The 23,204-nt window shown below is 43.5% G+C and overlaps 1 protein-coding gene across 1 annotated transcript in view; it reads left to right on the top strand.

Moving 5' to 3' along the window:
* The window catches only part of LOC118384387 (protein FAM171A2-like), a 67,315-nt gene extending 44,359 nt beyond the window's left edge, over positions 1–22,956 (top strand). The window contains exons 4-8 of the mRNA XM_035770872.2: positions 4,407–4,565; positions 5,066–5,245; positions 15,252–15,365; positions 17,811–17,937; positions 18,379–22,956. Coding sequence (XP_035626765.1) covers positions 4,407–4,565; positions 5,066–5,245; positions 15,252–15,365; positions 17,811–17,937; positions 18,379–20,017 — 2,219 coding nt within the window. The 3' untranslated portion in view covers positions 20,018–22,956. The remainder of the gene's footprint in view (positions 1–4,406; positions 4,566–5,065; positions 5,246–15,251; positions 15,366–17,810; positions 17,938–18,378) is intronic.
* Positions 22,957–23,204: the final 248 nt, after the last annotated feature.

Here is a 23,204-nt window from a genome sequence, read left to right as displayed (position 1 = left end):
GGATATTTTCAGTTTCGAGAAATTGTGTACAGATCCTTGCGACGTGGGTGTCCGTTATCATGCTGAAACATGAAGCGATGGCGGCTGAATGGCACAAAAGTACGCCTCGGGACCTCGTCACAGTAACTCTGTGCATTCAAATTGCCATTAATAAAATGCAACCGTGTTTGTTGTCCGCAGCTTATGCCTGCCACCGCCACAATGGGGCACTCTGTTCACAACGTTGACATCAGCAAACCACTCGCCCACACAACGCCATACACGCGGTCTGCCATCTGCCCGGAACAGTTTAAACTGTGATTAATCCGTGAAGAGCACTTTTCTCCAGCGTGCCAGTGACCATCGAAGGTCAGAATTTGCCAACTGAAGTCGGTTACGTCGCCGAACTGCAGTCAGGTCAAGACCCTGGTGTGGACAACGAGCACGCAGATGAGCTTCCCAGGTGTTCTGCGGTTGTGAGGCTAGTTGGACATACTGGTAAATTCTCAAACTAAGTTGGATGCAGCTTATGGTAGAGAAATTAACATTAAATTCTCTGGCAACAGCTCTGGTGGACATTCCTGCAGTCAGTATGCCAATTGCACGCGCTCTCAACTTGAGACATCTGTGGCATTGTGTTGTGTGACAAAACTGGACATTTTAGAGTGGCCTTTTATTGTCCCAGCACAAGGTGCACCGGTGTAATGATCATGCTGTTTAATCAGATTCTTGATATGCCACACCTGTCAGGTGGATGGATTATCTTGGCAAAGTTGATATGCTCACTAACAGGGATGTAAATAAATTTGTGCACAACATTTTAGAGAAATACATTTGTTTGTGCGTATGGAACATTTCTGGTATATTTTATTTCAGCTGGGACCAACACTTTACATGTTGCATTAATATTTTTGTTCACTATAAATGGACACACAAAATCAGATTTTCTGATTTATCAATAACTCAGCCATATCTTAACCACGCTTTTCTCAAATTATGTTAAAAGATGTACCATGGGCCTACATACCTGAATGTTGTGTTATTTGCACTTATGGTTAATGAGAAGAAGTTCCACGATGGAGGAAAATCTATCCTGAAAGACCTAATGGGTCCAGCTCAGTTAAACTCTACCATTGTGACAATGAGTCGTCATAATGCTGCATCAAATGTACATGATCCTAGGGGCATTGGCAAACACAATGTAAGTAACTTCATTTATGTGCCCCTAATTGCACCGAATACTTCTGTTTATCCTACAGCTATTGTATGCAGTAATCGTGAGCCTGTGATCCAGAGTTACTGTTAGCACTGAGGTGGTGTGCCCTAGTAGGAAGACCACTTTGTGCAGCTCGCAGTGCACTATCAGCTCCAATGTAAATAACACGAGTAAGTCTACATCTGATAAACTTACCAGTAAAGCATTAAAAACAATCAAGCAACCCAGAAAAGTGCTCAAAATAGCCCATATCAACATAAGCAGCCTGAGAAACAAGGCCCATGAAGTCAAGAACTTGCTTGTAACAGATGACATTGATATTCTGACTATCTTTGAGACTCACTTAGATAATACCTTTGATGATACAGTGGTAGCAATACATGGTTATAACATCTACAGAAAAGACAGAAATGCCAACGGAGGCGGTGTTGCGGTCTATATTCAGAACCACATTCCTGTTTAGCTTAGAGACAATCTAATGTTAAATACTGTTGAAGTAATATGGCTACAGGTTCATCTGCCTCACCTAAAGCCCATTCTTGTGGGAAGCTGCTATAGACCAAGTGCTAACAGTCAGTATCTGGATAATATGTGTGAAATGCTTGATAATGTATGTGATATCAAAAGAGAAGTATATTTTCTGGGTGATTTAAAATGTTGACTGGCTATCATCAAGCTGCCCACTTAAGAAAAAACTTCAAACTGTAACCAGTGCCTGCAACCTGGTTCATGTTGTCAGTCAACCTACCAGGGTAGTTACAAACAGCACAGGAATGAAATCATCAACATGTATTGATCACATCTTTACTAATGCTGAAGAAATTTGCTTTAAAATGGTATCCAAATCCAGAGGATGTAGTGATCACAATATAGTAGACATATCTAGGAAAACCAAAGTTCCAAAGGCTGGGCCTAATATAGTGTATCAGAGGTCATACAATAAGTTTTGTAGTGATTCATATGTTGATGATGTAAAGAATATTTGCTGGTCTGTGGCGTGTAATGAGGAGCAACCAAATGCGGCACTTGACACATTTATGAAATTGCTTATTCCAGTTACTAATAAGCATGCAGCCATTTAAGAAAATGACTATTAAAATTGTTAAATACCCTTGGCTTGATGAGGAATTGACTAATAATATGGTTGAGAGGGATGAGGCAAAAGGTATGGCAAATAAGTCTGGAAGCCCAACTTCCAAAAAATCATGTGACTAAATAAACTATACTTTGAAACAGATAAATTATATAAAGAATGACAGTAAAAAGCTTTGGGGCACCTTTAAATTACATTTTGGGGGAGCCAACTCGGCTCCATCATTCATTGAATCAGATGGCTCATCACAAAGCCCACTGATATTGCCAACTGCTTTAATGACATTTTCATTGGCAAGATAAGCCAACTCTGCAGCTGACGCTACACATCCAAGTATATCGGAGCAAATTATGAAAGAATTGTACTTTTGAATTCCGTAAAGTCAGTGTAGAAGAGGTGAAATAATTATTGTTGCCTATCAACAATGACAAGCCACAGGCTCTGACAATCTGGATGGGAAATTACTGAGGATAATAGCAGATGATATTGCCACATCTTCAATTTAAGCCTACTAGAAAGTGTGTGCCCTCAAGACTGGAGAGAAGCTAAAGTCATTCCGCTACCCAAGAATGGTAAAGCCCCCTTTACTGACTCAAATAGCTGATCAAACAGCCGGTTACCAACCCTTAGTAATCTCCTGGAAAACAATTGGACCAGATACAATGCTATTTCACAGTAAACAAATTGAAAACAGACTTTCAGCATGCTTATATAGGGAAGGACACTCAACAAGCACAGCACTTACCCAAATGACTGATGATTGGCTGAGAGAAATTGATGATGAAATGATTTGTAGGGGCTGTCTTGTTGGACTTCAGTGCAGCTTATGACATTATCGATTATAGTTTGTTGCTGGAAAACGTATGTGTTATGGCTTTAATGTGGACAAATAGTTACTTGTCTAACAGAACACAGGCGGTGTTCTTTAATGGAAGCCTCTCAAACGTAATCGAGGTAGAATCAGGAATTCCCCAGGATAGATCTTTAGGCCCCTTGCCTTTTAAAATGTTTACTAACGACATGCCACTGACTTTGAGTAAAGCCAGAGTATCTATGTATGAGGATGACTCAACACTATACGCACTATATACAAAGGGAGGGAGGGGGAGGGAGAGAGAGAAAGGGGGGGAGGGAGAGAGAGAAAGGGAGGGAGGGGGAGGGAGAGAGAGAAAGGGAGGGAGGGGGAGAGAGAGAAAGGGGGAGGGAGGGGGAGAGAGAAGGGAGGGGGAGGGGGAGGGAAGGGAGGGGGAGGGAGAGAAGGGAGGGAGAGAAAGGGAGGGGAGAGAGAGGGGGGAGAGGGAGGGAGGGAGGGAGAGAGAGGGAAGGGAGGGAGAGAGAGAGGGAGGGGGAGAGGGAGGGAGGGAGGGAGGGAGAGAGAGAGAGGGAAGGGAGGGGGGGAGGGAGGGAGAGAGGGAAGGGAGAAGGGAGGGAGGGGGAGAGAGGGAGATACTACAATGCAGCCGGCCTGGGGTGTTCAGTATAGTATAGACCCTCTGCATGGACATGCTCGCCTGGCTGTCTGCACAGATCAGGCCCCATGGTCACCAAATACTAATCATATTAGACAAGTGGCACCGTTACGAGGGGCCAGTGTATTTTTAGGCCTCTTTTTTTTTCCCCTTGTGGCAAGCCGAATCAAACTGGGAGAATGGGATTATAGTATGACAGGCAGGTTGACTGTTGTCCAACCTGCAGGGTTAGTCTCTATTGTCTTACTATAGACCAGCAAATCCTGTTAGCCGTCACAATCCCTGGATGCTGCTACTGTATGTGTGCTGGTTGTCATTTCAATTTGAGGGTTGGATTGATCCCGTGGTTAGGTTCTGTATAATCTGAATAAATTATACATAAATAATTTAGTGTCTCTCTAAAACGGTTTTGTGGGGAGGAAATATTGTTATTCTATTATTACTAGTATTATAAACGGTACTATCTATATTCCATGAAAACTGTCTACAACTCTTCACTTTGTATTATTTCATAGGCCATATGATTGCCACATCAAGGCCGTAAACGTTATGCTGCTTGTTCAGTTGCACCCCCAATCTCACAGATTCCTTCTCTCTCTCTCCCCTCCTTCCCCCACTTTCTCTCCTCTCTCACCCCTTCCCCCTCCAGGAGTCAAAAACCAGCCATGGATACAGCTCCAGAGGAAAGCAGTGACTCTGGCCCTCAACTCTACCAACCCAGAGCTCTCTGCAGTGCTGACCTCCGCACAGAGTCAGTATGAGATAGGAGGTTTCCCCTACCCATTGGGCCTGGAGAGCAATGCCACCGGTGAGAAATAGAGGGAGGGGGTGGAGGGTGGTTTGGGACAGTGGAAGAAGAGGGAGGGGAGGGGGGGACAGGAGGATTGAAAAGGAGAAGGAAGGTGGGAAACAGGAGATGAGATGGAGGGGAATAAATGGGTAAAAGACTAAATGCAGAATTGCTCAAGTGGAGGAGGAATGATGGCAGGAAACCATGGGAGAAGTATGATTACATAGTATTATGTCTGAGTGTCATGAATGATGAGAAGCCAATGCATAGTGTCTGTTGGAAAGACTTTTCTGACAAGTGTAAACCAGGTCAACCATGATGATGATGATGATGCCTTAGAATGGTGAACAAACTGTAAAATGCTGAGGGTGAATATTGTGATGTTTGCATGGTGATGGTAGCGTTGGCGTTATTTGGGTTGAGAGGCGTGGTAGCGAGCCTTGTTTGGGATTTTCTACTGTCGGGTTCCACACCACACTGGTGTTTGGTCTAAAGACCTTTGCGTCGTCTCTCCCCAGGGGCGAACAGTAGCTGGGTGGGCCTGACTGCGGTGGCGGCGGTCAATGCCCAGCTCTTCAGTCGTAACGGGACCAGTGTTCAGGTGTGGGACCCCGTCCATATCTGCATCCCCCTGCCCTTAGACACACCCCTGCAGACAGCCACCAGTGTCCCCGTGTGGAGGTTCGACGACAAGACAGGTAAAGGGAACCACCCACCATCGTAGCTGACCAATACTGAGAGCCCTCCATGTACAAGTGTCATCAATTTGTTTGATAGAGTGCTGACTCTTGAGTGCTGTCAGTTGAAAATGGTTTCCCTAAAAAAACGTCCTTGTATACAGAACCATCCTCGTACATACTTTAGCCAGTTTCATTTGTTCATCAAAATTGGGCTTACTGCTATACTCAAATACATACATGAAAATGCCTGTCAATAAAAAAAACTGCCATTGATAGTAAGCCACCGTCTGTCGGACCACAAATCTAAGGCATATAAATGGCAGTGGTCTGAGCTTGGAACGGGGCGAATAAGAGGAACCTCCAGTCCATCTGCACTAACTGTGGCTGCCTGGACTCCCAGCTGGTCACAGGTAGCCTGGTTCAACCAGACTGAACGCTGTGCCCAGCAGTGTTTTCATTTACATTTACATTTAAGTCATTTAGCAGACGCTCTTATCCAGAGCGACTTACAAATTGGTGCATTCACCTTATTCCTCAGTTCAGTGTGGTTTACCCAGGCTATCTGATCCTGTCTCACATGGGTTAATCCTCTTCCGTGCTGCTTCTCAGTGTCTAAAATATCGCAGTTCACTTGGCTGACAGTACTGTTATACAACTGCCGTGCATGCTTTCATAGGGAGGGAGCCACACAATGCTCTCCATCTCTTTCTCTCTCTTACACATCTCCCTCTTTCTCTCTCTCTCACACACACAAACACACTCTTTCTCCCGTTCATTCTGTTTCTCACTCTCTCTTTCTCTCACATACACACTCTCTCTGCCTCTCTCTTGCTCTGCATCTGCCTCCCTCTCTCTCCCTCTTGCTTTCTCTCTCTTTTGAATTTTTTATTTAAATGTAACCTTTTATTTAACTAGGCAAGTCAGTTAAGAACAAATTCTTATTTACAATGACGTCCTACCCCGGCCAACGTTGTGCGCTGCCCTATGGGACTCCCAATCACGTCCGGATGTGATACGGCCTGGAATCAAACCAGGGACTGTAGTGACGCCTCTTGCACTGAGATGCAGTGCCTTAGACCGCTGTTTCACTCAGGAGCCCCCTTTTTCTCTCTCACGCACACACTCTCTCTGCCTCTCTCTCTTTCTCTCTCTCTCATACACTCACTTTCCTCCGTTGCTTTATGCATTGGTGTAAAGTACTTAAGTAAAAAATACTTTCAAGTACTATTTAAGTAGTTTTTTGGGGTATCTGTACTTTACTTTTATATATATTTGTTTGACTACTTTTACTTCATTACATTCCTTAGGAATATATTGTACTTTTTACTCCATACATTTTCCCTGACACCCAAAAGTACTGGTTACATTTTGAATGCTTAGCAGGACAGGAAAATAGTCCAATTCACACACTTATCAACCGAACATCCCTGGTCATCCGTACTGCCTCTCATCTGGCGGACTCACTAAAAACACATGTTTTGTTTGTAAATTATGTCTGAATGTTGGAGTGTGCCCGTGGCTTTCCGTAATTACAAAAAAATCAAGAAAATGTTTCCATCTTCTCTGCTTAATATAAGGAATTTGAAATGATTGATACTTTTACTTTTGATACTTAAGTATATTTTAAACCAAGTACTTTTAGACTTTTATTCGAGTAGAATTTTACTGGGTGACTTTTACTTTTACTTGAGTTATTTTCTATTAAGGTATCTTTTACTTTTACTCAAGTATGATAGTTGGGTACTTTTTCCACCGCTGGCTTTATGGAACCGATGCCTAAAAACTCCAGACCAGGGTTGTTTCTTGTCCTGACAACCGGTCCGGACTTCCCATGGCAGCCATTGTTCCAGTGTGTCTGAACCGGAACATGCAGATCACTGCAGATCTCATTGACATGCCTGGCATTTCCCTACCGAGATTCACATTACCATAACTATGCTGAAGAAACCCTGGTAAACACTTCCTATGAATGTCCTCTTCATTACGCAGTATGGATTTAGTCATAGATGTTTATGAACAGTTATTAGTGCCTATGTTGTGCATTATTATGCATGATTCGTAGCTCAGGCGTTCTAAATGCGCTTATAATGCATTATGAAGAGGGTATTCATCGGAAGTGTTACCAAAGCCATGGGCCTATTTCTACAGATCTCCATGGTGACCTCAACTTCTTGAAGTTGGATGTCAAGGATGGGACAGTACACAATGGACTGAGAAGAGCAAGTCTAATGAATAAAAAGTAATAACCAACCAGACACTTGCCCTGTCTGGATATGTCTTCCCAAGGGTAGATGATGAAGCACCTATCTGGCAGGATCCATTTGGATTCCCGGGGTCCTTCCATGATTGTATCTTCAATACAGAGAGCAACATGCATGCACAACTCGGAACTATCGCATTTAGAAATCATGGACATGCACTGATCGGCAGATCCCAATGATGCACAACAGATGGGTGTGTCATTCCGATACCATAGTTGTGGGTTCAATGTGCAGCAAATATGAGAACAAGCTTTGTGTGAACATCCCTTTTTAACACCCTGTGGGAAAACTGCAGCTGAAGAGTGTTGTTGTCGTCCTGAAGCCTGATGATGTGATTAGGCCTGTTATGTAGCTCCAGGAGGCCTGGGACAGAGGAGGCAATGTTCCCCACCTCTCCGGTCCTATGTTGCCATGGTGACGTGTTATGAGATGCAAACAGAGACACAGATGGACGGAGGAGGGAGGGGGGAGAGGTTTTGAAGGGTTATTGTTTTTGAGTAGAGGAGAAAGGGGACAACAAAGCTGTGGTGGAAGGAGAGATTTTGGATAGTGGGATGAGCTGGTCTGTTGGAGTTAGCTGTAGGCTATTGCTCACATCCTGTCAGGGTGGCTAAGATGACTGAGGATGAATGGTTGTGAGTGCTGACCCTAACGTTCAGTGTTGGGACAAAACAGGTTACTGCCAATTGACTAGGCACCCCCCACTAACAACAATCTCTCACTCTCGAGCTCCATTAAGTGGCTTATATTGTGGGTATTTGTGGGTGTTGAATTGAGTAGTTTGCTCAAATTCGCTGCGTGCAAATGTTTTACTCTGTACCGTAGCTGAGAGTAAATGGAAATCAAATATTTACAGTAAAACCCAAAATAACAATATAGCACAGGATTTAAGCAAACGGATTAGTCAAACAGAGCGTTGCAGCGTTAGGTTAATGCATTATTTAACTGTATGGGTTTTTATTCAACTGTCCACTAAGTGGGAGGCCCAGAGCTCATATCTCATTATCTGCAGTGGCGAACGATCAGTTAGCTAGGTGGTGAGAGGCTTACTGATTATAATGTGGACACCAGGGTGGATGTGTTGTTTAACCGTGTCATCTCTAAAGGGGTCACCTCTAATTCCACCATGCGCACACACACACACACACACACACACACACACACACACACACACACACACACACACACACACACACACACACACATACACACACCCTGCTCTGGGGATGTGGGCTTTTGTTTGCTTAAGAGGGGAGAGTGCCCCCCCACTGACCCTCATGTAGTACTGCAGCAAGTGGTGTCCTACATTATGTCTCGAGTGCTCTATACAGTATTTCACTATATATTGTATACATAAAAGCGGGTTCACTTCTGGAGAACAGCGCGTAGGAATAAGGAATTCTTTGTTTCCGTCATGGTTTAGTTTACGTCCAACGGAGTCACGTTCTTTCCCTGAGTTATCCTGAGTTTTCCCTGACCTATGCAGAAGCAGTAAACACGAAAGTTTCTACTCAAAACAAATCAAGTAACATCGCAGGTTACTAGACAGGTAGAATCCCACACTGAATCCCACACAGAGCAATAAAATAAACTCCCGTGGAGCTTTAAGATCAGTGTTGAGTCGAGAAATGGGCCTCTAGTCTAGTATGCCCAGGGGGTCCTCTAGATTTATGAGTTACTGTAAGTCTGGATGCCTGGGCCTCTCTTCCAGAGTTAGGTTTAACACCAGATTTCTCTCTCTCACACACACACACACACACACACACACACACACACACACTCCACTCCTCCAGTGTGCCAGGTTACACTTGCAAGACTTTGTGCCAAGGCTTTAAATCCACAATGTGTTTTGTAGATGTTTGGGGCAGAAGGGGAGGTTTGGGAAACCTGCCAGGAGCACTCGGAATACTCTAGCAAATAGAATCAGGTGGTGCCATGGAAGCCTTTAGTTGGTGGGTACTGTAAGTGTACTGTGGCACTGTGACAGATCTATCAAGGAAGAGCTAAATGGGCTGTAATGCCAGGCTGCTGACTGTCAGTCTACATTGAGACTGAGAGGAAATGAGATTTTAGAGTGAAAACATGGAGAAGATGAATATTCATTGGACGTGGGTGGATGGCCAGAGTGAGCTGCCGCTGAAGAGAGAAATGGATTTGTTTCGGACTGAATCACACATTTGTGTGTATGTGGGTGTGCATGCGTGCAGTCTGTGCATATCCATTTGCACATAGGCATGACACTTGAGTACAAGAGAAAATGCAGTGTGATGATGAGTCAAAAAAGTTGAATCAAAGTTGAACATGACCCTTTCGTCAGGCGGGAGGAGAACTCTTTCTCTCTCTCTCTCTCTCTCTCTGTCCATGATGACCCCTCCCATGCGATCTCCTCCCATCCTCCTCCTTCAAGGCGTCTTTAAAAGGGAAAGGAGGAGGAAGAAGGACAACACAGTGTTTCTTGTTCCATATAGCCCAGGAGACTCTAAATCAGAGGCGCCATTATCTCTCCAGACTCAGCTGTGTGTCGGTGTTTGTTTTGGAGACGGATCACATGCATGCACACACTCTGTCAGGGGGTTGTGGGGGGTGGCTTGGAAATCCCCCTGCCTTATACTGAGGAGATAAACAAAAGCCCCTACTACTGTTCATCAGTGTGCATGGCGACCCCTAGTGGTCGACATACAGAACTACATCCATGGTCGAGCACTTCCGAGATAAGTGATCTGGCATGACACACATTCACACTTCAATTCACTCTCACCTCCCTTTTACCCTACTTTAGAGGATTGTTGAGTGTGTTTCTATTCACACCACTTAGGTTGTGTTAATTAGAGCTTGGCTCAATATGTAGCCTAGAAGTCCTATGTTGACTTCTCAGGTGGTTCGATGTTTGAGGTTGTGGATGCCAGATCGTCTATTAATGTCTAAAAATAGATGTACTGTAGCCATTGGGCAGTAAAGCTGGCCGAATGGATTTTCAGGCCTCCGTCTGTATTCACAAAGCGTCAATAGAAGTGCTGATCTAGGATCAGTTTTGACTTTTAGATCATAATGAATAAGATGACCTGATCCTAGATGAGCACTTTTAATTAATACAGGCCCTGGTTGTATTGCTGCTGTGATGACAAAGGCAATATATTCACAGACTTCCCTTGCCTGGGGTATTAGCACTAAAAGAGTCCAACAAATGTTTGTAGTCTAAACAGATTATATTGATCTAATAGTTATTTAAGCTAATAGTTGTATTGCTTATTCGAATTGAAAGGCAATGTTATGTTTATTTTTTTCAAATATGTTATTAATCATAAGCTATACCTTACTTTAAACTTGACATTTTTATTTTAGACCACTGTTTGCATTCTCCCCATACAATGTGTTAAAATCATTCAGGACACTTGCATAAGTAAATCAAATCAAATCAAATGTTATTTGTCACATACACATGGTTAGCAGATGTTAATGCGAGTGTAGCGAAATGCTTGTGCTTCTCGTTCCGACAATGCAGTAATAACCAACAAGTAATCGAACTAACAATTCCAAAACTACTGTCTTATACACACAAGTGTAAAGGGATAAAGAATATGTACATAAGGATATATGAATGAGTGATGGTACAGAGCGGCATAGGCAAGATACAGTAGATGGTATTGAGTACAGTATATACATATGAGATGAGTATGTAAACAAAGTGGCATAGTTTAAAGTGGCTAGTGATACATGTATTACATAAAGATGCAGTAGATGATATAGAGTACAGTATATACGTATGCATATGAGATGAATAATGTAGGGTATGTAAACATTATATTAGGTAGCATTGTTTAAAGTGGCGAGTGATATGTTTTACATCATTTCCCATCAATTCCCATTATTAAAGTGGCTGGAGTTGAGTCAAGGTGTTGGCAGCAGCCACTCAATGTTAGTGGTGGCTGTTTAACAGTCTGATGGCCTTGAGATTGAAGCTGTTTTTCAGTCTCTCGGTCCCTGCTTTGATGCACCTGTACTGACCTCGCCTTCTGGATGATAGCGGGTTGAACAGGCATGACCTTCCTGTAACATCGGGTAACCTAACATGTAGGCCTAATCATAACCTGCTTCTGTGTTTGTTTTCTGCAAAGTGAAAATGCTAACGAGAATGACAGAAATTAAAACTATTTTAGGAGCGGGAGGATGATGTAGAAGGGGACCTTGACTGTGGGCAGAGGTCTCCCTGTCAAGACGCATTAAGCTACTGAATCCTGACCCTCTCCTCAGGGCGCCTGGCATCATGGGAAATGGTTCTTCTCTTCTTCTTTTCTCTTTTTTTTGTGACCAAGTTTTTATTTCTTCTCTTTTTATATTTTTTTGTCCCCCCTCGCCCCTCTTTTGTTATTGTGGTTCTGGTCGGAAAGCATCTCCCTGGACTCAAAGCTGTCTTCCTTCCCTGGATCACGTTATTCGCTCATCATTTGTGTATGTTCTGCACAGACGAGCTACGCATCACTGGATATGAATGCATAACACCGCTGGCCTTACAATGTGAAGTAATAGATTCACAGCACACGTTCAGTACAGTAACGGTGGAGCTGTTCCATCTGCTCACTCCAGGATTACAAAGAATATACTGTGTACAGCGGGGAGAACAAGTATTTGATACACTGACGATTTTGCAGGTTTTCCAACTTACAAAGCACGTAGAGGTCTGTACATTTTTTTTTATCATATGTACACTTCAACTGTGAGAGACGGAATCTAAAACAAAAATCCAGAAAATCACATTGTATGATTTTTAAGTAATTAATTAGCATTTTATTGCATGACATAAGTATTTGATCACCTACCAACCAGTAAGAATTCAGTTTGTTCCTTAAGAATCCCTCCTGTTCTCCACTCATTACCTGTATTAACTGCACCTGTTTAAACTTGTTAGCTGTATAAAAGACAACGGTCCACACACTCAATCAAACATACTCCAACCTCTCCACAATGGCCAAGACCAGAGAGCTGTGTAAGGACATCAGGGATACATTTTAGACCTGCACAAGGCTGGGAAGGTGCTACAGGACAATAGGCAAGCAGCTTGGTGAGAAGGCAACAACTGTTGGCGCAATTATTAGAAAATGGAAGAAGTTCAAGATCATCAGTCAATCATCCTGGGTCTGGGGCTCCATGCAAGATCTCACCTCGTGGGGCATCAATGATCATGAGGAAGGTGAGGGATCAGCCCAGAACTACACGGCAGGACCTGGTCAATGACCTGAAGAGAGCTGGGACCACGGTCTCAAAGAAAACCATTAGTAACACACTACGCCATCATGGATTAAAATCCTGCAGCGCGCTCAAGCCAGCACATGTCCAGGCCCGTCTGAAGTTTGCCAATGACCATCTGGATTATCCAGAGAAGGAGTGGGAGAAGGTCATGTGGTCTGATGAGACAAAAATAGAGCTTTTTGGTCTAAACTCCACTCGCCGTGTTTGGAGGGAGAAGGATGAGTACAACCCCAAGAACACCATCCCAACCGTGAAGCCAACAACCTCCTTCCCTCAGTAAGAGCATTGAAGATGGGTCGTGGCTGGGTATTCCAGCATGACAACGACCCGAAACACACAGCCAGGGCAACTAAGGAGTGGCTCCATAAGAAGCATCTCAAGGTCCTGGAGTGGCCTAGCCAGTCTCCAGACCTGAACCCAATAGAAACTCTTTGGAGGGAGCTGAAAGTCCGTATTGCCCAGCGACAGCCCCGAAACCTGAAGGATCTGGAGAAGGTCTGTATTTTATGTCATGGAATAAAATGCAAATTAATTACTAAAAATCATACAATGTGATTTTCTGGATTTTTGGATTCCGTCTCTCACAGTTGAAGTGTACCTATGATAAAAAAATACTGACCTCTACATGCTTTGTAAGTAGGAAAATCGGCAGTGTATCAAATACTTGTTCTCCACACTGTACATGTGATTATCATTGAAATTGTTGTGTACAGGGATTATGAGCATGCTTTGGGAAAAAAAATAATTGGTAAATCAGTATTGTTAGTGCAGAGCAGGGATACTCACGCAAATACACTGCTCAAAAAAATAAAGGCAACTAAAATAACACATCCTAGATCTGAATGAATGAAATATTCTTATTAAATACTTGTTTCTTTACATAGTTGAATGTGCAGACAACAAAACCACACAAAAATGATCAATGGAAATCAAATGTATCAACCCATGGAGGTCTGGGTTTGGATTCACACTCAAAATTAAAGTGGAAAACCACAATACAGGCTGATCCAACTTTGATGCAATGTCCTTAAAGCAAGTCAAAATGAGGCTCAGTAGTGTGTGTGGCCTCCACGTGCCTGTATGACCTCCCTACAACGCCTGGGCATACTCCCGATGAGGTGGCGGATGGTCTCCTGAGGTATCTCCTCCCAGACCTGGACTAAAGCATCCGCCAACTCCTAGACTGTCTGTGGTGCAACGTGGCATTGGTGGATGGAGCAAGACATGATGTCCCAGATGTGCTCAATTGGATTCAGGTCTGGGGAACGGGCGGGCCAGTCCACAGCATCAATGCCTTCCTCTTGCAGGAACTGCTAACACACTCCAGCCACATGAGGTCTAGCATTGTCTTGCATTAGGAGGAACCCAGGGCCAACCGCACCAGCATATGGTCTCACAAGGGGTCTGAGGATCTCATCTCGGTACCTAATGGCAGTCAGGCTACCTCTGGCAGGCACATGGAGGGCTGTGCGGCCCCCCAAAGAAATGCCACCCCACACCATGACTGACCCACCGCCAAACCGGTCATACTGGAGGATGTTGCAGGCAGCACAATGTTCTCCACGGCGTCTCCAGACTCGGTCACGTCTGTCACATGTATTCAGTGTGAACCTGCTTTCATCTGTGAAGAGCACAGGGCGCCAGTGGCGAATTTGCCAGTCTTGGTGTTCTCTGGCAAATGCCAAATGTCCTGCACGGTGTTGGGCTGTAAGCACAACCGCCACCTGTGGACGTCGGGCCCTCATACCACCCTCATGGAGTCTGTTTCTGACCATTCGAGCAGACACATGCACATTTGTGGCCTGCTGGAGGTCATTTTGCAGGGCTCTGGCAGTGCTCCTCCTGCTCCTCCTTGTACAAAGGCGGAGGTAGCGGTCCTGCTGCTGGGTTGTTGCCCTCCTACGGCCTCCTCCACGTCTCCTGATGTACTGGCCTGTCTCCTGGTAGCGCCTCCATGCTCTGGACACTACGCTGACAGACACAGCAAACCTTCTTGCCACAGCTCGCATTGATGTGGCATCCTGGATGAGCTGCACTACCTGAGCCACTTGTGTGGGTTGTATGCTACCACTAGAGTGAAAGCACCGCCAGCATTCAAAAGTGACCAAAACATCAGCCAGGAAGCATAGGAACTGAGAAGTGGTCTGTGGTCCCCACCTGCAGAACCACTCCTTTATTGGGGGTGTCTTGCTAATTGCCTATAATTTCCACCTGTTGTCTATTCCATTTGCACAACAGCATGTGAAATGTATTGTCAATCAGTGTTGCTTCCTAAGTGGACAGTTTGATTTCACAGAAGTGTAATTGACTTGGAGTTACATTGTGTTGTTTAAGTGTTGTGTTCCCTTTTATTTGTATATATTTTCAGTTTTGGGAATATATTTTGGAGTGATAAGTATCTTAATGGAAATCTACACACACACATCTCTTAAATTGTTAAGGAAGTTGACGTACAATGTTTAATGTAATTCCTACTCTACTACTAACTAATTCTGCCCTCATGCTGACTTCAACAGGACTCTGGGTCAGGAAAGGTACCGGATACATCAAGAAAGAAGGAGCACAGCTTACATGGAGTTTTGTGGCCAACCAGCTAGGATATTGGCTGGCTGCCTTTCCCTCAACCACAGGTACAGTAACTATGTCCAGAGATGGGCAGTATTTCCGTTACATGTATTTGAAAGATGTAGTTAAATGACTTCTGAGTATTTTGCTATTTGTATTACAATGGGCTGAAATACAGTCCAGTGTATTTTGGAACAAGATACTTTCGAGAGCTGTAATTTGTATTTTCAATGTTTTGTCTCCCTTTCACCCTGCATTGGAATCAGAAGTCTTATGGCACTATACTTTTGCTATGTTCATTTTCACATATACATTTTGGTAATTTAGCAGACATTCTTATCCAGTGACTTACAGTCCCTGCATTCAACTAATCTAGATAAACAGCATATCACAGTCCTAGCAAGTAAAACGATTCTGTAACCATTACTGAGAATGTTGTTGCTGCACGTGCCAACTACTTGCAAATGTATTTTCTTGTTTTAAAATACACAATACATGCATTTTAATGAAATACATTTCAAAATACAAGTATTTTGATACTTAGATTTTTATGGTATTTTGTAATGGTATTTTGTTATTTTTTTTACGATGTCAACAATGTTGACATAGCTCAGGTTTGCATCATTCTAACATTTTTTTTTCTACAGCCCCACTGTAGGCCCCCTACTGGTGGCCCTTGGGTGATTTTATTTGGCCCCCTAAGTTTTCTAAGCAAAAATAAATTGTTTTTCATTTTGGAAATCTGCAAAAAAAAAATGTAAACGTCCCGCGGCTGAATCTAGTTGGTGATGCTTGTCTTAAGACTATGTCAATATGAGATAGAAATTGAATAATGAACACTTGTTTGTGCACTCTTGCGAAGAAACTGTGTAGCTAGGGGTTGTGGTCTGTCCATTACAAAGCTTTTTATAGGGAGTCCTGTTGCAGACTTGGCCCATCCTAGTATCTTATTTATCACTGTAACAAATTTCTGTGAATTTACTGCTAAACATTTTGTTAGCTATTGTAATTCTATATTAATGTACAGTACTCTAAAGAGCAATGCATTATGGGGGCTCAATGGCATTCCGCTACACTGCGGTAAAATTACAGTAGAGTACTGTATTACCTGTTTTGCTGTATATTTACAGCAGCATAATGTGAATGATGGAATATTGTGGGAAAATGTTGTGGGCGGGGAAAGAATCTCGGTCTATTTAAAATATTTAAAAGCATTCCTTGTAATACGCTATATTTGTTGCACCCATTAGTGAGAATGCTGTACACCATAGAATACACTACCATACCGTATTTTTGGAAACTAAAAACCTTGACCTGTAAATTGACAGTAATTTACTGACTAATGTGCTGCCAGGAATTTACTGTTACAATTGGCTGGAAAAGCCTCAATGCTACAAGAAGTTTCGTTTCCCGCCCACTACTGTAATCACGGACAGTTTCGAAGCCTTTGTTTAGGCTTCTAGAAGTGCAAGTGATATAAAACACCAAATATTCATAAATATGCTGTAATATACACATACCTAGCAGCCAACCTGCTTGCACCAATCCCATGTAATTGCAGTAAAATACCAATATTACATTTACAGTAGCATTTACTTTCTTACTGTACTGTATCGTTGCTCTGATATTACAGTAACTTACAGGAACCTAGTAGCAAGTTACTGTGAATATTACAGTAATGTACTTGGCACTAGCCAGATCTGGGCAAAGATATATCAAAAGGTATCTTGTTACAAATAGAAAATACCTTGAAGACCAATGTATCCTTAACTACAACACCATTCTCAGTAACAGTTACAGAAACATTTTACTTGCAATGACTGTGATACGTGTTTTGTTTAATGACTGTAAGTTGCTCTGGACAGAAAAGTCTGCTAATGACCCAAATGTCCATTTTAAAAAGGAACACATGCAAAGCAAACTGCTGGGTATTATTCTAGTGAGTTCCACACTCAAACTATTTGTTTGGGGGTGGAGCTCATTAGAATAATACCCAACAGTGTGTGTTGCAATTGTTCATTTTTACATTTTGGTAATTCACTCATCCAGAGTGACTTACAGTGAGTGCATTAAACAAGAATGTTGTTGTAATTAAGCGGGCTACTTGCAGGTTTATTTTTGTATTAGAAAATACAAATACATGTATTATAATTAAACTGTTACAAAATACATGAATTGTACTTCAGGCCAGTGAAATACAAATGATTGGTATTGAAATACCTAACAGATATACTGCCCATCATTGGCGCTAGCTGCCTGCACTGTAAATCTGCAACAGTTTACCAACCACTACACTTCCAGTAATGCACTGTAAATTTGGGAAAGACCACATGTAGCTGTAGTCAGGTGTAACAGTAATATTTTGTACATTTGTGTTTCAGTAAAGGTCCTGTAAATCTGTGCTGACAGTATTTTACTGTAGATTTACAATAAGCTACAGGCTACTGTGCTGCCAGTAATTTACTATAAAAATGACAGGAAATGTTTTACAGTGCACCCCTATGTTGCAGGCTCAGCTTTGAACCCCATGGGCCTGCGAGACATCACCACCTACCACACCATCTTCCTCCTAACCATCCTGGGCTCCATGGCTCTGCTGGTGCTGGTGCTGCTCTGTCTGCTGCTCTATTACTGCAGGTTGGTATCAGGCCCAACGTGTCTCAACTCAGGTCCTGGAGTAGTCAGTCCCAGTGTGGCACATTTTTGTTCCAACCCAGCACTGGTTTTGAACTAGCTACTCTGAGTCATCAAGCACCAGGTTTAGGGTAAATTCCATTTAAATTCCAGTCACTTCAGGAAATACACTGAAATTACAATGCCAATTCTCTTCAATGCTTTTCAACAAGGGAAATTTGGAACTACTTTCTGAATTGAAATGGAATTGACCCCAACCCTGTCAGGCACTTGCTTAGTTGAATCTGTGGCGTTATTACTGGCCTGGGTCCAAAGTGTAAAATAAAAATATAACCAATCCGGGACTCTTCTTGTTGTTTAATTTCCTGTTTACAGGGAGTCAAATTTGATACATGGATGCGTTTGGTTGCATTCTCCCTTTAATCCTTCCCTGTTTTGTTTTAGGCGGAGATGTCTGAAACCACGGCAGCAGTACCGTCACGGCAAGATGCATGTCTCCTCCGGCATGGACGGCTCCAAAAGAGATCAATGCACCTCCATGTCCCACCTCAACCTCATCAGCTCAGGCCACATCCACATCGACACAGCTTCCTCCACCGGTGGTGACCCAGACGCCCTCAAATCAGACCTGTCCTCCACACGGGATCTCCACAGCTCCAGGGAGGATTTCTTCCGGCACACGCCCCCAGGAAAGGCCCAGCGCCACTCCAAGGTGAACACGGACAGTATCACCAGACGTGGCGGTGGGGAGAGTTTTCCCATGAAGGTGACAACACGCTCTACTAACACTAACAACTTGGACCCTCAGCTGCTGCTCCACAACGACACCCGCAGCTTCAGCTCAGCGGAGGATAATACCCATGATCCTCGACGTCGCCACAATCACAACGCCAATGACAACCAGGCTTACTCCTCAGATCAACCATCTCCACCACCTTTACTGCCTCCATTCGCCGGGCACTACCAGGAGTACTCTGGACTGCCCCCGGAGTACTCAGCGTCCCAGACCGGGGACCTCTTAGCCAGGCCCAACTCTCTAAACACCCAGCCTGGCCAGCTCATCTTCTGCCACTCCATGGACCAGATGAAGGAAAGCATGTACCGGAGTGTGGTGCCCACGCTGGTCATCCCGGCCCACTACATGCGCCTGTCGTCGGACCTGTCGGCTGTGGAGCAGGCCTTGGAGAGGCAGCAACAGATGCAGCATGACATGGAGGGAATCCAGGTTAGCATGACTCTGCCCAGGCAGCAGGGACAGGTACACCAGAATCAGCAGCAGAAACCACAGAACCAGCAACAGGAAGAAGAGGAAGGGGAAGAACCAGGCCAGCAGAGGGAGGACTCAGAAGGACACTCCAACTGGGCCTCGGACCCTAACGCGGCTCCAGTCCACATCCCGGTCCTGTTCAATGACAACACCATATCTCAGATGAACGGAGAGCTGCAGGCGCTGACGGAGAAGAAGCTTCTGGAGCTGGGGGTGAAACCGCACCCCCGGGCCTGGTTCGTCTCCCTGGACGGCCGCTCCAACTCCCTGGTTCGCCACTCCTACATCGAGCTGGGGGGAGACACTCTCAGCATCCCTGGAGGAGGGGGGGGTGGAGGAGCCACGGGGAGTCATCATGACAACCGAGTAGACGTCGCTCGCGAAGCCAACATGAAGCAGCGGAAGGGAAAGGAGGAGAGGAAGGCCAAGGAAGCAAAGGAGGCTGCAGCTGCGGTTGAGAGGAAGGGTCACGCAGGGAAGACCTATACTAAACTCCCCTGCATCGACACCACAGACCCCCCCAGCAGCAGCAGCGAGAGCCAGGCTGCCATGTACTCTCCAGAGGACAATTCTCTGGCTCCGCTGCTGGATGAGGCCCCGGAGACGACCCCCCGTGGGGGCACGTTCCCCCGGAAGAGCCGTAGACAGGATAACAGCGCCCGGACCAGTACCACCACTACCACCAGCGAGGTGACATGCAGGGACTCAGCCACCAGCCCCGAGGATGGGGAGGATGCCGATGATAAAGACGAGGAGGGGAACAAGAAGAGTCCCTGGCAGAAGCGCGAGGAGAGACCCCTCATGGTATGGAAGTAAGATATACCTAGGGCTCTCAGGGAACATTGAGCTACAAGAGAACAGGGTGAGAAAAACCACTGTGTCAATGAACGCCTAATTTCTGACTGTGTCCCTTGTAGATTCTCTACAGAAAGAAGAGCAGAGAATATGAGAGTTTGTCTTGGAGAACCAAGAGAAAGATGTGTGTGAAAGAGATTATGACGTGAGAATGGAAATCAAACAAAGAAGCACAATTGTCACATGAGTCGAGAGAGGACCAGGTGTTTTGAAGACCCACATTTGCTTGTAGTCATCACAGAGATCAGTAGCTATATCTGCATCTCTAAAAACATCACTGAGATCGGTAGCTATATCCGTATCTCTAGAAATTTCACATGGCTGTGGATTTATTTATTTTTTAAATCATGATCCCTAAGCATGTAGATGGGAACAAATGGGAGAGGGAACAAATGGGAGAGTTCCTCTGACTGGTTGGTATTCTGAGATTCTTGAGAAATGCTCAACAATGTTTTTCTCCACTATGCTGTTTGTAGAATGCCTTGGAAATGTTACCTATCCGATTTTGCTGTTACCTTAGCATTAACCTCAAGTCATTTTTACAGACCTTTTGGGAGGTGTCAGCTGGCCAAACAGAAACTTTTGATTCCTATGGAAAACCAAGACTGTCGGCCAGAATTGGAATGAATTAGTATATCTTTTTTTCAACTCTTTAATCTTTTTCTTTTTTTTAACAGATTAGATGGCCTTCTTTTTATGACTGAGTGGTACTTAATGTCATTGAGGAGTCAGATCAATGTATTAAACATTGGAAAAAAGGTTGCTGTTGTGATTGTGAAATCCTAATAAGTATGTCCTAGAACCCAGGGTTTACAACAATGTTGTTGTTTCATTTTGTACTCTAACATTTTCCTTGGAGATAATGGCAGAAAACCACCTCTACGTTACTATCACTGAAGCCTGGAGGATAATGCAAACCGTTTTGCGTTGCCATTTTCCTTACTGACAGAAAATGTTAGTCATGTTTTTTTTCTTCCTTTACTAACCTGCTGACCTGGTGACTTGTAACATTAAAATCTATGGAAGCATGTACCTGACAAAAATTATTTGAAATGTTCATTAAGCAGTATGGCTGGAAACAAATTAGAGCATCACAGAAAGGTTTGCTAGAACATGTTTGTTAGCTTAGCATTGCAAGTCTGTACCTTTTGTTGCAATATCAATTTAAAGTCAGACATGGATTGGATGATACCGACATGTAAGACATTAGCTTAAAAAAACAGAATAATTGGGTATTATTGCTAACTTGAAAGATGTTGTGAAAGGAAAAGACACTGAGTTGACTGAGTGGAAATCACAATGACCTAATGTTCCCATAAACCTTCCCATATTATATTGTCAGTAATCTCCACTGGCTCATTCTCAAAACATCTAATCATTAGCCTTCAGATCAATAAGACAGGAATCCATCCAGGTTTTCTCAGACCTAAAAATGTTCATGTTCAACAAATCACACCAAACAATTAGTCTCTTAAGTGCCTTTTTTTAGCATAAGGCCTCGGTATGTTAACCTAGCAGTTGTACCATTGTACAACCATTCAGAAAGCAACTGGCTAAACCTGGGGTTTAACACATACTCTGTAACATGGTTTTTCTCATTATTTTCAGGTTACGATATTGAGTCGTACACAATGTTCAGCTATCGTTATCTAATCAACTTTGATTTAAACAAACAGTACACAACCTTGATGATCAGGGGTCATTTGAAGGCAATCAAGCCATACACACACTATCAGGTTTATGAAGTCCAGTTGAAGTTCTATCACGTTGCCTTGTGGACTAATATACAGCACGGCCTAAAGGAAATCAGGTGTAGGGCCTTGCTTGAGATGCACAGCAATGGTCCTCTTCATTTCAAACCTGCATTGTCACAATCCCTGTTTTAAACTCACTGTTTTTTGGGGGGGGATAACAACACTGTCACTGCTCTCTCTCTCCCCCCTTTCTCCATTCAAAAGTATGTGAATGACCCTTGAAAATCTCTTTTTAAAGTTTGACACTTTCCACATTTTGAGTTACTGAGTTGATACAAGTATGTGAAGTGGTTTCCCTGTGGTTTGAGACTCAAGATTACAACGAACATGCATGTTCCTCTTCTCATAAGCATTTGTGGAGTTGTGTTCTTTTTCCATCTTCTCTCAACTTCAAAATGGTTTGATGTTTTAAGCTTGCAGAATTGAGCCACCTGCCTCTGTGAATTAACCAGCTCAGCTCTGATATGGAATTTCCTTATTTTGTTTCTTTTTTGGGGGCCAGGGTATGTTTTTGGGATAAAGTTCATGTCCGATGTCATTTTAAGGGACACGAACACTACTAGTTATATTGGCCCTACGAAGCACTACTGAATAGTGTGTTCTATGTGGCGTCATCAGAAATTGACATCAGAAATTGTTCTGAGGACAAGGATAATACTGTTGTTCGACGTCTATAAACAAGACAGTCAGATCTTTGAAAGTGTGTCAAGTCTCTCCACCCCTGTCAGTGCAGGGCAAGCCACTGATGAAACTACCCATATTAGCAAGTGCAGCATCTGTGAATTCTGACAAATCACAGCCTACCACACGATGGTGTCATTGCTAGAAACAGTGTACATTGGGTGTGTTCTGATTAAATATGACTTGAGAAAGTTATTTTTGTTAACTTTTTTTTTTTACAGTTATTTTTATATATGTGAATGCCTGGTTAATCATAATTCCTATAGGCCTACTGTTTGAGTGCTTATACAAGGTCAGTTGTTGTCTCCTAGGCAACAGACAGAGGGATGATGTGCTGTTATGGTAAACTGGTGCCACCTCCTTTCCCCCTCAGATCTATATTTCTGAGGCAAATCTTTGCTAACTTTTATTGCTTGTTATTAATAATGTTAATATACAATCCAATAATTAAAGCATTTAACAAGTCATCTGCGTGCTTGGAATATGTACCGTGTGCGTGGCATCAGCAGCTCACTTACAGATGTTTTTCTATGCATTTATTGTCCTAATGTCATTCAGTTAGCGTTGAAGAAAAATCAATAGGCTTTTAAATCTATCTTTTTTTTGTGGTAATGTCACAATTTCTCATGAAATATAATTTTACGTTGGGATTTGTAGGTGGCTCTTTAGGCCCTGGACTAAAAACTCAGTCTGTAAACTACTTGAACATACAT

This window comes from Oncorhynchus keta, chromosome 5 (genome assembly GCF_023373465.1).
Source record: "Oncorhynchus keta strain PuntledgeMale-10-30-2019 chromosome 5, Oket_V2, whole genome shotgun sequence".
NCBI lineage: Eukaryota > Metazoa > Chordata > Actinopteri > Salmoniformes > Salmonidae > Oncorhynchus > Oncorhynchus keta.
Note: the sequence above shows the minus strand (reverse complement) of the source record. Positions and strands in the feature narration are given on the sequence as shown.